Source organism: Camelus ferus, chromosome 12, assembly GCF_009834535.1.
Source record: "Camelus ferus isolate YT-003-E chromosome 12, BCGSAC_Cfer_1.0, whole genome shotgun sequence".
NCBI lineage: Eukaryota > Metazoa > Chordata > Mammalia > Artiodactyla > Camelidae > Camelus > Camelus ferus.
The window spans coordinates 63,129,315-63,145,205 of NC_045707.1; the positions used below are offsets into that span (position 1 = coordinate 63,129,315).

A 15,891-nucleotide genomic window follows, 5' to 3' on the forward strand; every position below is an offset into this window, starting at 1 on the left:
AAAGTTATCATAAACATCATTTTATAGTATCAACCCTGTTAAAATATATAACATAGCTCAAGCTTTTAACTAACAGGTAAAAGAAAACCCATAAGTATATATTTACAAGGCCTCCCGTTAAGCTGGGTAAACGCTTGTGGGATGACCAAATAGAGGTTTATGTCATTTAATAATGAGGGTTTTTCAGTTAATTCTGTATAGTCACAGTAGTCAATTAACAACATTTAATTCAGAGCAAAATGAAAGAGATTCAACTGGTAGCTGTACATAAACAAGTTCATTCTTTTTCTACGATTGAGAAGTATGAATAGCTATTGATACGTAATTTTTTAAACACCTTTTTAAAAATTAGAGATAGTAGTCTTGATTCTCAAATCCATGGAATCTTTCCTTAAAATTAATATTTTCTCTATAGTATACTCATTAACTTTAGCTTTGTAGTTAGGTCTTTAATGAGTTAAATGCTAATGAGGTCAAAACCAATGGCTAAACACCAGCACGGACAGCATTATGATCATATGGTATTGAGTAACCACAAAAAATTATTATAAAGTGTTAACCTTTCAACCTATACCATATCTAAAACTGCACAGAAACACGGAGAAAGATGAACCAAAACCATCGACGGTCATTCAATTTTAGATTAAGCATGATTCAGCAGCCATCTGGATGAAAACACAGTACTATCTTTTCAAAAAGGAAATTAACTTTGACACACTGTCTCTGTTCCTCCGTTATTGCCTGACTTTTCATTTACCTGGAAATCCCCCTGCAAGGGGACAAACACTCACAAACACAAGCTTGCACTTACCAAATAAAAATCCTGTACACACAACGCTAAGATACAACCTCGTGTCGGAACACGAGTTATTGAGTATGTTGTTGCTGCTAATAACCCCTACAGCTTTGTGCTGTCATTACCTTCAGGCAATCAGGATTTTTATGAGCACAGACCAATAATAATGATATTTCCCTTTTGCTTTTTATCCACACCTCATTGCCTTACATTGATTTGCATAAGCAATTTCCACCCTGATAATTGGAGCCAAATATCTTTTTGTAGGTTACCTTATGGAAAAGAGCAGTTAAATACTAATCAAGAGGAATCTTTCTTTATTCAACCATATTTTAAATGATATTGAATTATCCTCATTGGATGAGCAAGAAGGTGACTCACTTTCTGACACGAATTTCAGAGTCTGATTTGAGTTTATATCAAGCTTAACAGTGATTTTTTTTGCATAATTTCAACTCTCTGGTGTTGCCACATAGCAACATGAAGAATGGTACCACCAGGCTCAAATCATTAAAACAATACTGTTTTGTTTGAACAGAAAAAGCAGTAGAACTGTGTACTAATTATTTTTTTAATAGCTACAGAGTCAGTCAATGTTATCTGAGGATTTCAAATTTATAGCTTTATTCTTTTATTCCTGGAAAACTCAGAGAAAAAGAAAAACAATGTAACTAGGGAGATAAAAACAAGGAAAAATAAAATAAGAAAGGTCAAAGTCATGTGAAACAGTTCTATCTAAAATAATCCTTATTTGATTTATTAACTTGAAGAGTAAGCCTAGAATTCTTACGTAAAATTGGGGATTTGAGCTGTGGAAGCTTAAATTATAAAAACAGGGTAAAAAAAGTAGGTCGTAATTTATTAATCAAATGCATAAGCATTGCTACATATGGGTGAGAATGAATGTGTATGTACTTAAACAATAAGAAGCCTAGGAAATGAAAGATGTGATCATTGTGGAAAGATTCATCAATTCTTACTGTATTAGGGGTTGAGCATGGGGTGAACTAAGATGAAACACAGTGTCACCAAAGCCAACAGAAAAAAGTAAGTCAAAGGACTTCTGGATTAAGATGGCGAATTGAACAAGCACATTTAATTTCACTCTCTTCCAAAACCTGGCTAGAACTACATTGGATGAAAATTTCTTGATTTTTCTAAAGTCTAGCAGTGCCTCTACTGACCTTCACTCCTCTGAAACTCTCCAAATAGTTTTAGGACATTCATATACTCTGTGTTAAATCCCTTTCTGTTTGAAAAACCCAGAAAGGTTTTGGCTTTGCTGTCGCATTATATACCAAGTGGTATGTTCCAGAAAACAGACCCTCCAAGATGGAAACCTACCAATTGTCTGTCTTCATCAGATGTAAATGAGGCAATATCATTAATTGTAGGCAGTAGGATCCTGGTAATCCATGGCTTTCAGGATCAAAACAGTTTGTTAAATTGTCACCTAAACTTGTCTAAATTGAAGACGAGGCTTTGGGAACACAAATGACTGTTTCAATAGAACATTACAGTAAAAAGAGAGAATTATAAAATCTTTGAGAAGAATGGCTATTTCTGACTAGACTGGAGAGACTGCAAAAAGAAAATTACAACCTCCATGCTTTAACTTCTCAGCTGAAGGTCAGGGAACCAGAGAGCTTTTATGACTAAGCTAAAAGAGTCTCATATCTCTTGTAGACTTAGAATCAGTATAACTGAAAAGCAGAGTATGGTTTGAAATTCTGAGTGGTAGAATTACAATTCAAGTAAATTTCATGACTTTATTAGGGCTTTTTTCATTTTATGTGAAAATCAGGGTACTGACTGAGAAAGTGTGGGACATTGAGAATAGGAACGGGGACCTTAAAAGTCTAAATTCCACTGAGCCTTCCTTGGCACCAATAGCAGCTCACTTTTTGCCTCTGAGAAAAGGAGTTATCCCTTGTCTGAATCCCCTAGCATGACACTCATTGAAGGGGGTGGTGATCCTCCTCCAGACCGACCTCCAATACACTCAGTGCCATCAGATCCGGAAGCAGAGTTAATTCCAGCCAATTTCAGGGATACGAGTAGGAACTCTGACCTTAGAGAAGATAGCAAATACTCTGAAAATCAAGAAATTTCAAAATGCAAGTCCTTAGAAAATGCCACCTAAGACGACTGTAGCTCAATCACATGTCAAGTACCTAGAGCAAAATATGAAACTGTAACAAAGTATAAAAGGTAATTATACAGCAAAGGAAACGTAAGTTGCTTCTGACTACTGACAAAATTAACAGGAAAAATTGTCTGTTAACAACAAATGCTGGCCTGATTTGACAATATTTATAGTCTTGTGTACATTCAAAGCCATACAGTCTTAATATTCACATGATAAACTGAAGATTCAAGAACAGGGTGCACTCACTTTTGCATGCCTAGTTTACAAATGTCATCAAATTAAAACAGCTGTCCAAAATTAACGTATCAAACCTTAACTGTCTAACTAGTCAAATGCATTAAATAAATCTTAGATTCAGAGAATCTGAAAGATGAAAAAAATCTTAGAGAGTATTTCGTCCAATGCCTGCATTTTGTAATTCTAAAGTCAGAGGCCAAGAACGGTTTGGTGACTAGCAGAAAGTTTACCGTTAACTAGAAACAAGACAAAGAATCGTTTCTCCTATTTCATTGCCTCTTGAGTTCCCAGATATGCCAGCTGTTACTTTGAGAAATGGACTATGGAAGAACAGTAGATACAGAGAGTTTGCAAAAATATAAACATTTCTATGTTTTAAAAATATGTTACTTATGAGTGGCATTCATAATCCAGCCAGGGTTCAAGCTTGATTTGCTCTAACTTTCAATTTAAACATCAAAATGGAAGCTAACTTGTATTAATGGTAGCCAGGACTAGATTTTTATGAATGTACATACTGTCTAGTTACAAAGACGTTTTGAGGCTATGCATTTTAAAATCTATGCAAGACTGAACCATTTAAGCATCAGACAAAATTCAAGAAATAAGGGAATTAGATCAAACAAATCAAAAAGACCAGAGCAAGGAAAGTTGTGGTTATTCAGTATGAAACTGTTTCCTACACTTGTTAGTAGCTGATCAAATGGATTATATGGGTATTAGAAACAAAACTTTTCTCAAAAAGCCACTGGAGTCCCTTCCTCCTGAGGGATATACGTGTGAATTGAAACTTGAAATATATTGTCCAAAACAAACTATTGCAAATGCTACAAAAAATGTAGTTGACTCAATACTCAGATACTTGCTAAGTTAAATATAAACATGTGAACTGATCCACTTTTCTATATTGTTTTTATTATATTTAATATATAAATATTATACTTCTATTACTACATAATTATTTATATTCTATTTTAAATTTATATTGCATAAACATATATTTTATAGATTTGTGGTTGTATTTGTAAAAAATGTTTGTCTTGTTCTCAGAAGACCTTAAGATGGGCCATAAGGATATAAAAAATATAAGAGAACACAAATATTAGAAGAAACCATCATTATATGTGTGCAACATAACAGCTAAACTCCAAGTACTTAAAAAAAAAAAAAAAGGAAAGGGAAAGAAAGATGGAGAGAGGAAAAAAGGAATAAAAGGATGAAGGGAGGAAAAAATATACAAAACAAAAAATAACTATTTGCAACGTGGGATGCCAACACCTGGTAAATCCAACCCTGGGGCTGTCTATAAATATAAACTTCCATTTGTCAACGTAGAAATAGCCCTGGCTAATGTAAAAACAATTAATAGATCTTCCAGCAGAGGCAAGCGCTGACAGTCCAGATTAGCTCCTTCAACAACATGTAAACCAAGACTCCCCAGAGCCCCGTGGATGGGAAATATATTAATATCAACTCTGTGACCACTCAGCACCATGACGTGTAGTGTCTGTTCAGGAGGTCATTTCCAAAATGCATCCCATACATCTTCCTGCACAAGAGATGATAATTTATCACCCAGACGTAGGGATCTACTGTAAACTAATCCAAACTGCTGATGATACACTAAATCAGCTTGAGTGATGAGTATAAATAAAGCTGCAAGGGAAGTACTGAAGGATAAAGATCCATCTGATCAATGAGATGTCACAAGGTAAATGAAATGCAATGTTGACAAACATAGAGTCCCTCAGCTGAAAATTAACCAAATCAAGTATCAGAGCACAACGGCCCAAATTAACACAAGCTTCCAATGAAAGTTTAATATAATGGGAGTCAGAGGGTATATTCCAACTGTTTCATAAGTAATTGAACAGACTGGGTCAATTGAAAAGGGCATATTAAAAAATGGATCTGTTTTGCACACCATACAAAGTATGACAAGACAAAGAAAAAACTGTTACAAAGCAACAGTCCTTTCCAGATAACGTAACTATAGTTATTCAATCTGCCGAGCGAATCCATAAACACAAATGAGGGAAAAGAAACAATAAAAACTGTATCCAGAAAATGATTTCACGTCAACTTGCTACCAGGAGATCAAATTTGATTTGTGTAGCCCTTATGAAAGCTTAGATAGTTTCTGTAACTGTGATGCTACAACTTCAATTGGGGGAAAACAAGAGGAGTGGGGATAACAAAGGACATTTCTCCAGACAGTTGACATTCATGGAGGGCACTCTTTGAGAAAAAAAAAAAAGATTTTCCTAACTATGTGATCAGAATAGAGACATTAGCAGCTCGGCAAACATGCTCAATGGAATTCAGCTATTCTGAAGGTGTCCCTCACGGAAAAAGGTGGTTAAAGTAAATTTCAACCCCTGCCAGAACAATTCTGTAAAAATATTTTCTAAGGGAAATTATTCTTCAAGAAATTTATATATATTTTTCCCTGTTGTATGAAGCATTTATAGCTTTGTCATAACATATTTAACTCTGGCTTTGTATTTTATCATTTAGTTTATTTTGGTTTGAAGATGAAATTATACTACTAAAATATGTCCTGATCCTGTATGTAGTTTATTTAAATTTCAAAATGAAAAGCTTACTAAGAACAGATAAGATTGATTGCTCTCTCTGTCTTAGCATAATTGTATTTCAGGTGAACATCAATTTACTTTAAAGGACACTTCTAAGTAGCAGAATGCAGCATAAATAATTCATCAATCACTGCTGCTGGGAACATGATTTACTCCAACAGGTTCAATGGAATAAAAGTTCTATTTTTCTATATTTGTATTCGCTTTCAAGAGTTTAAGACTCCTCCTTTTCTAAGAACCTACTCCTAAATTCCATACTTCATACTCTAAGTGCAGTATGATAAAACTGTTTCTATTTCCCCCTTTATTTAAAATATTGTATTTTCTAATTAAAAAAAAACACTTAAATATTTTTGGAACAAATAACAATCGATGCATATCAACATTAGGACAGCAAACAACATAAAAGGCACATATCTGAAAAACAGCAGTAAGAACTTCTCAAATACATAATTCTAGCAGGGCTAACATTGTTTTCACTTTATACGAACATTTAAATGGAAGTAAAGGGAAATAGACTTTCATAAAACCTTACATAGAATATTTAGGATCTGATATATCTGCAAATTACTTCAATTTAAAAATGCATATTAAAGAGATTCTAAATGGTGTAACAGTTCGAGTTTTACGAGTTGTATGATACAGTGAGTATCTTATCTACCACTTTCATTTGCCATATGGAAAGACACGGCTTACCTTCCTCATCTTAAAGTTTTCCATCAAATTCAGTAATTTTATACTGGCATTTTCCCAAGCTGTGAAATATCTTTAAAATAAACATAGGAACAAGAAAAAATATAAGAGAAAATAGAAAGCATTTTACTTACTTGCAAACCCCTCTGAAACACTGAATGGCCCATAAAATTAGCCAGCATTCTAATTAAAGCAGCGCCCTGTAGGAAAGAGTGTTTTTTTAAAAAGAAAAGAAAAGGAAAAATTTCAACCAAGTAACATAATTCTAAAATGATTCTATATCATTCAAAAATAGTCTGCTTCTTTCATGCAATTTTATTCTTAAAAATAGTTAAAAAATAAAAGAACTATGAAAACAATACTTCACTTACAGGTAATAACTGCATTTTTTGGTTTGTTTTGTGGATCTAAAACCAACGACTTCAAAATAGAAAGCTCTTGGACAAAATATCTCAGGGCCATAATAAGCTGTAATTTGGGAATAATACAAATTTTATTGGGCACTCTTTATGGCAAAATTAATAAAACATGATTCTTGTACTCACAAGTTCATAATCAAGTAAGGGCGGGATACTCATGTTAATAAATAATCGTATTAAAATACGATTTTGAAGTAACATAGCTAGTTACTCTACTGCTGGCTCAAACAAGAATACTTTACCCCTAGATGTGGAGAGCAGGGAGTGCCAGGCAGTCTCACTGCTGGAGTTCAAATCCCGGCTCTGGCACGTACTCTCCAGGTTTACTCAGGAAAACTATTTAACCCTTCTGTTCCTCACTTTTCTCACTTGTAAAACATAGGCAATAATAGTCCTAATTTAATATGATTGTTCGGAAATTTAAATAAATTACTATATATAAGGCAGTTCAAACTGGGTTTGGAAAATAGTAACCATGATAGAAGTATTAACTGTCAGTATTATACAAGTTAATTATTTTTACTTCCTGTTTTTTTCCCTTTAGAAACTTGTATATATCCATAGACAAGTAGAACAAATATGTAGTTGATATAAATATTTAAAGTAATAGAAGAAAACACTAACTTAAGTCTATCTCACTTGGAGAATGATTATTATATTGTAGGACAAGACCAGTGCAAAAAGGTTGACATGTAATCAATATGAAACACTTCAAGAAATGATGGTTAAGCCTGGGTGATCACAAATCTGTATGTAAAATGTAAATAAGCCTTCAAGGAGATATTTCAATCTGCACCGAATTGTTTTATGAAGCAGTGGATATAAGCAGCAAAAGTTTAAATATAAATGATAGCCTGGTTTTAAGGAGGAAAAAAAAATCCCCTTATGACTGTGTATCCCACTTCATCCAAATTCTTATTCGTCAATAACTATTTCTTACTAGGTATCTCTTTTTTATAAGAGAATCATAAGAATCACATAGAGACCCATCCTGCCTGCGGCTGGACTGAGGCAGCCAGTACAGAGAGGCAAGAATGAATTTCCATTGTTTGTTACCAGAATCATTTCCTGTAATTCTGGAATTTTAATGCAATACAGTACTCAGGATCCATGAATCACCATTAAAGAAATGTCTCAAAACATCTCAGTCATCACCACTGTCACTCCCAAAATGGGTATTTTATTCGCAACTCAACAATGATGAGGCTGGCAAGCCACAGAGCTGTATGCCTCTTCTGATTTATTTTTCTCCTACCCCTTCTACTCTTTGCTCTTTCTTTTTGCTTCTTACTCTTTATCTTCTGCACACTAGTATAAATCCATAAAATATAAGCCTTTATGATTCAATCTGGGGACCAGGTTAGAATTCCCTTTAGAACTTATCAACTCTGCTCCTTGAATTTCCTCGACAAGCTCCCCTCCTATGCATTTCCCAATCTAATCTACCTACCCTGAGGGTGGAAACTGTCAGTTCTGCAGAAAAACTAACCCTTGCCACCTACGGAGGGAGACAGAGTCTCCTGCAGTCAACTCAAACTTTCCTTCAGGACAGAATAGCCATCTTCAGATGATTTAAGTGTTTCCCTCCAGGTAATGAAGACTTGGTCTCTTGTCGGGCTATAAAAACCATCATTTTAGCATGGGCTAATGGCAAAGGAGTCCTTCCTAATAAAGAATGTACCCGTTTTCCTGTCTGGGTTGAGCTGGAGCAGAGTACCAACAGGAAATAAAACCTAGAAATATAACCAATATTTAAAAGTTATAAAATATCACTGTACTCATTACTATTATTATTATATTGTATAATTTAATTAAATTTTGGAAAATATGTCTGTTTTGCTGACTTGAACATTTTAAGCTCTCCATAGAAGCATGTATTCTGCTATTTTTAACTAGCCATTTCTTTCCAAAGATCAATTTTAAAAATCCCTGTTTCATGAAAAAGAATATGAAAACGAATCTATGCATACACATGCATGACTGGGGACACTGTACTGTACACCAGAAATTAACACATTGTAACTGACTATACTTCAATAAAAAAAAAATTCCCATTTCACAGAATTTCATAAATCACTAAGTATCATCATGCAGCCAACATATACTAAGCACCTACTATATATGGGTTATAACAAAGATCACAACTCTTAATGTAGGAAAAACAGTAAACTGTTTTCAGAAACAAAACACTGAATCCCCTTTCACTGTATCTTTAAAACATTTTTCACCAAAGTAAATATTATTTACAATATTATAACTTATACTCACTTGTGATTCAAAATTCCAGCCCCATTCAAACAAACTGGATGTTAGACAGCCTAAGCAGCTTTATGGAAATAAATATACGATTTCTGCAAGATTTGTATAATTTTGAGACTAACTCAAGAAAACCATCACCATATTTGCTATACTAAGACTCAAGGAGATATTCGGATGGAAACTACTGACTGATTTTTTTAAGATTTCACAAAGAATATTCTACAAAAGTATGCTTATAAACTCATTAGTCATTTAGTAATTTTTCTATTTGGAATATCCTTTTCATATAAGCTGCCAGCTAAAATTATTTTTATTTTACATGTAATCCTTTGCATGTATGTTAGTCTCAAAGACAGTAAACATCTCCAGAGAAAGCACTGTGTCCTTATGACTTGGTATCCCTGTTCCCTGTGCCTGGATCAGAAAGGTGTTCCCTCAACATAATAACTGGATGAGAAAGAGAAATTAGTTGCACACGTAGCAATTACTTTGTATTCTTGAAGACTACTCAGCCAGGATAGACAGTTTATTACTTTAGAGTATCAGTGTGCTTTGGTGGTAAGTAATCACTTCTGAAGACAGGAAGCTCTTCCCAACTGATTTATTCCTTTAACATATGCTAATTGAGTAAGGTGGTGTGCTCAGTAACCTGCAAAACATAAATAGGAACGCCACAAGTCTCTGTCCTCAAGGACCTCAAACTTTCCTAAGTGAGATGAGAAGACGCAACATAGTATAAGATGAATGACAAAAGGAATAAAATACTCTACTGTGTTTCAGAAGAGGGAGAGGTTATTTTATCTGGAGGGGTGAAGGATAAAGAGGATGCAAAGAAGTGTCACTTGTGCTGGACCTTGAAGGATGGATGGGGTTCCATGAGCAAAGGTAAACAGAGCGTGTGTGCACGGTGTGGCAGGAACAGCCCTTGGGGGATGCCATGCAGATATGAAAGTGAAAAACACAAGTGTGGAAGGAAATACTGAAGGACAAAGGGCTTATAACGAGGTGACAGACGATTCAATGTACTGTATGATTGAAGCGGTTGTTAGAAGACTGAATACCAGGACTAAACAATCGGAACTTTGTTAGAGGATCAGGAAGGATTTTTGAAAAGGTGGTTAAAAAAGTCAGGATTTATCTATGATACTCCAAGAAAGAAGTAAAATAACCAGAAGCAAATGGTGACGGTGAGGGTAAAAACCAGAGATAGGCTTAACAGATAGAACAGAAATTATTTTAAATCTTAAAGCTTCAGTGACTGGAAGATGATATTAGCAGATATGCAGAGTTTAAAAGAAAGTGTTAGGTGAATGTGGCAGCACCCATTTGAAAGCGGTGGAGTTTGAGAAGCAAGGAGGGGACTTGAGGAACAGACAGCAAATGTGACCACAGGAATGAAATTCAGCAGACGATTATGATTGAAGACATAACTTGGGATTTGTAGGGGCTGAGATTGCCAAGAGAAAAGCGCTGAGGTTTCAGTGAAAGAGATAGAAAACAATCTCTCTACAGATTCTGTATGACCTGCACTTAAGTGCCCTTAATAGGCACTCAATAAAAACTGCTGAGAAAATCAATGAAACAAAAATTAAGATCAAAGGATGACACACTGATTAAAAAAATAAAAGAACTGGGTGTAAGCAGTATCACAGAAGACACGTTTTAAGAATAGGTGCTTCAGTTTTCAATGAAAAAAACAGCCATGAGAAAGCCAAAGTAGGTCCTGGTTAAGAGAGAGCTGTTTAAATAGACCTGGTGCAAAACCTAGATTGAAGAACAATGGAAACAGAGGAAGAAAAGAGAAAGCAATAAGCATGTTCACCTGAGGTTTGTTTATGTTTCTCTTTTTAAAAACATGGGAGAAAACTTTATGCAAAGAAAAAGACGATCTAGTGAAGACAGATACTGGAGTCACAGTAGGTCAAGAGGCAGGTGTTGGAGCAAAATTCTAGGGTAACTAAATAAGAAGACAATTAAAGTTAGTCTTGGAAAAGAATAAGGACAAACTAAGGCAGAAAAGGGAAGTAAAGATAAATTTAAAAGTTTGAAATGTAAGACACAGAAGTTGAGGAAATACACTATAAGCTTCAACAGAGTGGTGACTTGGTCTGTCTGACTCAACACTACAGACTCAGTGCAAAAAAACAAAAACAAAGACAAAAAAAAAAAACCAGTTCCTGGCACATAGTAGGTTCTCAGTAAATGCTGAATGATAGCTTGTCACTCCTCAGTAATGTAGACGATGTGGTCCCAAGATTATGTGACTGGGAAGGGTAGAACTGGGTTTGAAGTAACTCCCATGAGAAGCCAAAAAAGACACGGAAATGTGCAGAAAAGTCACAAGTCCTACTTGAAATTATTAATAAAGTACTTGTCATTTATTAAGCAATTACTATATGTCATATTCACAATATTGTGAGGAAAATGCCACTGTTTTTTATTTGTCAGATCATAAAATTGAGGCTTGAAAGGATATGTGTAACTTGGCCAAATTAATACAGATACAGTAATGGAGCCAGGACTAGAAGCTCACCCACATTCAACTCCAAAATTAGTTGAATCTTAACCAATCTGGATGACTTTCTTGTCAAAACCTAAATCAAAATAGTTACATGATACTCTTCAGAAACACTGGGTACAATAAGAACTTAGAAAAAGAAAGGAAATTCTTAGAATTACTCAGAGCTTAGAATCAGTAGATGTTCCCAGAAGAGGATGAAGGGAAACCTAGTTCAAGAGACATAGTTGAAATAGTTGACCAACATGCCCAGGATTGGGATGGAACAGAAGGCATAGATTGGCTAGCAGAATAGAACACGTTGATGGACTAGGAGATGTAAGGTAAGTTTTGGGCACGTTCAGTAAGAACAAAGGGCCAGCAAAGTTGAAATAGTGGTGTTTTCATCAGATGCTGTGTGTGGATGTGGCAGCTGTGAAAAGGCACTGCTTTGATTTCCTACTGTTAGCCCGCCTGCATTCTCCACCATGAACTTCCTTCAGTTCACTCCAAGCCTATGACTGAGCACGACAGGGGAGCTAAGCTGGGAGAGCCAGTGGACTCCTCTAATGGAAAACTCCGGCTCCAGGACTCCCTGCTGGCCTGCATGAATGTTTCTTGCAATCAGGCTGCAGTCTGAAGCTCTTTCAAATCAAGGCTTCTTCCCTGCCCTGTCTCCTTGCACAGGTGTGAACTACAGTGTGGCCTCCAGGTGGCTCTCCCTACCTTCTCTGGCTCTTTTCCCAAGTAAATATCTCACACACCATAATGTTTTCCTCTCAGAAGACCCTACCCAACTGAGTGCCTTTAAATGCTGTGGTCAAAACAAATGTAAATTATTGGATGAAAGGTCACTGGAATAAGATGGTACTAAGAATTCTCTAATATTAAGTAGCACACACACCCGAAACAAAACCTTTTCCTTCTTACTCCTCTCAAGAAGTCCTTCAGCAGATATATTCCAATATCCCACATTACAGACGTGTTTCCTCTTCTCCAGGTCAGGAACAGGTAGGAAATAATGTATCATTATATTCAGTTTACATATGGGAGAGACTGAGGCAAAGGGGTAAGTATTTTGTACAGGTATAGTAGCTCCCGGAACTTGTCTCCAGACTTGTTCCATCCATTCAGTTGTTGAGTTCTTTGATTAGCACAGAAACCCCTAAGGTAACACTTTCTTGTTACTTTCTAAGTTACTGAAAGGATTAGTCTATTGATTCTAAATCAAAGTACTTTTATAATGTAAACTTCTAAATGATGTCTTTGCACTGTATCTGGACATGTGTAGAGATTATGCAATGCTCTAACATGATTTGTTGCTGAAGAATGTCTTTGGTCTGGAGTAAAAGCATATCTTAAATCCTCTAAGGTTTTTCAAAAACATATTTTTCCCTATTTTTAAAACAAGGGTATGAAAGCTATATTTAGGACTCTAGAGGGAAGAATAAATATCTAATCCTGGATATCAACTCACTTGCAAATTGATTACCCAAATGAAAGGCAGAGAGAGAGAGAAGAGAAAGAAGGAAAAAGAGGACAAAAAGGGAAAGTTAGTTTGACAAAGAAAGCAGAATTAATGCCCCATTGCCCCAGTCACTCATGCTTGGAACCTTGGAGTCCTCTTTGATTTATTACTTCCTGAGGCCAAGTCTCTACCACTGCACAGCTGAATTATTTCACAGACTGTCAGTGACAGCCTCAGATGCATTCTTACCTTCACAAGTTCACCCTATGGACCACATCAGGGTAATAATTAATAGTTACTTCTGAAGAAGCATAATGCCTGCTAAAACTTCTAGCTCTGTCATCTTACTAGATGTGAGAGCTTAGGCATGTTAGATGAGCTGCCTAAGTATCTACAATTAGAACAGAAAACAACAGCAATGACTACTACTAGTACTGATGATGGTGATGATGATGGTGATGATGGTGGTGATGGTGATGATGGTGGTGATGATGATGGTGATGGTGGTGATGATGGTGGTGATGGTGATGATAATGATGATGATGATGATGATGCTGCTGATGATGATGATGGTGACAATGATAATGGTGATGATGATGATGATGATACCTCAGGATTTTTCTGAGGATTCATTTAAACTATTGATATAAAGTACCTAGAACAGTGTTTGGCATATAATATGCTTCAGCAAAAGTTTGTAATTAGTATCATCTTCATCATTACCATTATTTTATGTTAGCTCCCTGCTCCCTCCCCTCATACTCTTTACTTCTTAAAATAATTTCCTATGGCAGTAAATCAAGGGCATACACAATGAAACACACCATTACCTATCAACACTTTTTCCCATATGGCCAAATAATCAGCCTCTAGTTAAGTTGATCTTATATCCCATAAGCATACCTTATATTCTCATGTTTTAATCATGCTATTTACATCAACTGCAATGATACTCTTTTTCAGTCTTATATTCGAAGCCCTATACGTTATTCAAAAGCAAATGGAAAGTCCATACAGTACCATGAAACTTCCCATAAATGTGTTACTCTTCAATGCTTTTACTCCCCCCTGCAGTCATAAACCCTTTAAATCTAATCTACACAATTTATCAAATTATTTTCCATCACTCACTAATTGTTTTACATGACTGTTTCTTCTTTCCGCAGTTAGATGTAGGTCATATCATTTAGACTTATTATTGGCACACCTGTTTGTTGTCAATGCTTTTCCATTGCCAATGAAAGATGACCCTAGCTAAAAGAAGTACCCACCAACTAATTGCTAGTTTCAAATCAACAATCCAAACCATGAGCTTATAACCAATAAAATGGTACTCAATCTTCCCTATGGTGAAATTCAGCAGATAGCCTACACTGAGGCCTTCTTCTTTTTTAAAGCATTTTGTTTCTCAGGTATTGTTATTCAAACAGGGTAATATATATTTACATCAATAGGAAACCAAAAAAGAGCACCACAGATCCAGGGACAAGAAAACAGGGACCTTTCAACAGCGTCAGAAATAGCACTTACACAAAAGCATTTGATTAAAGAAACTGGAAACATAGAAACCCTGTAAACTCAGTGAGTGTTCATGGAAGGATAGCACTTAAGAGCAGAAATTAACAAAACAAAATAAGAAATGATTGAGAAGATGAGAAATATTTGCTATTACTTAGCATTTATTCAAAATAACATACCTCAGTAAATTAGAAAGAGAAAGGAATTCATTAATATGTTAAAGGCAATCTTCCAAAAATATACTGAGTGGTGAAACATTGTAAGTATTCTCTTTAATGATGCCCTCTATTAATAATTATATGCAAAAGCACAATAAAATAAATGAGTGAATAACAGAACTATTAAGCAAAAGGTAGATAGAAATGAAGAAATAAATTAGTATTATTCAGAGATGATGTGAAAGTTCTTATGGAAGTCCAAGAGAATTTATAGCACTAATTTATAAAATCAGTAAAGAGTGTAGCAAGGTTGCCTGACATAGGTCAATCCATAAAAAATCAAGAAAGTTGATACAAATCAGTAAAAAAATAATTAAAATAATTAATTTATACTTGATCTTAGACAAAAGGCTGAGAAACAATAGAATTAATTTAGAAAGAGTCCAATTCTCAACAGCAAACATACAAAAAAAAACCCGACAAAACCAAAAATTATAGGGAGAAACTAAATGTTGCTCAGAGCTTTTATGGAGAAAATTACATAATTTATCCAAAGACACAAGGACCTAAATATGAAGAACTATATTCCTTATTAAGCTAAAAAGAGCTGTTACTGTAAAAATGTCAATTATTCCAAAATTAATCTACAAAATCTTTCGAAAGATTTTTTTTTCCGGAAACTGTCTTCATCTGAAAATTCATATAAATTGGCAAATAGTTAATAATAGCAATTTTGAAAGAGAACTAGACAGGAATAATCATCATACCTGATATCAAACCTAAAAAGCTACAGTGGAAGAACACGGTTTTTGCTACCAATTATCTCAGTGAAATACATGCAGAGCCATCAAATATGAGTGAGGAGGGTCAATAAAATGTGAACACTAAGAAAAAATGAGAAATCTACCTGGAGGAAGAGTAAATTGACTTGAGAAATGCAGATGCAGGGACCCAGAGATTACCCAGTAACTTCTCTAGCAGGTGTAATACAGTGAAAAACATCCGCACATGAACCCAAAGACACATGAAGAAAGATGTCATTTGCAACAGGGCTTCTCATTTCTAATTCTAATTTCTACAGTTTCTAATGAGCAAAAACT

At 35.1% G+C, this 15,891-nt stretch overlaps 1 protein-coding gene across 1 annotated transcript in view; it reads right to left on the minus strand.

The window, feature by feature from the left end:
- TRHDE (thyrotropin releasing hormone degrading enzyme) overlaps positions 1 to 15,891 on the minus strand; it is a 331,593-nt gene that overhangs the window by 92,301 nt on the left and 223,401 nt on the right. Inside the window, exon 7 of the mRNA XM_006191101.3 lies at positions 6,607 to 6,672. Within this exon, the coding sequence (XP_006191163.3) occupies positions 6,607 to 6,672 (66 nt within the window). The remainder of the gene's footprint in view (positions 1 to 6,606; positions 6,673 to 15,891) is intronic.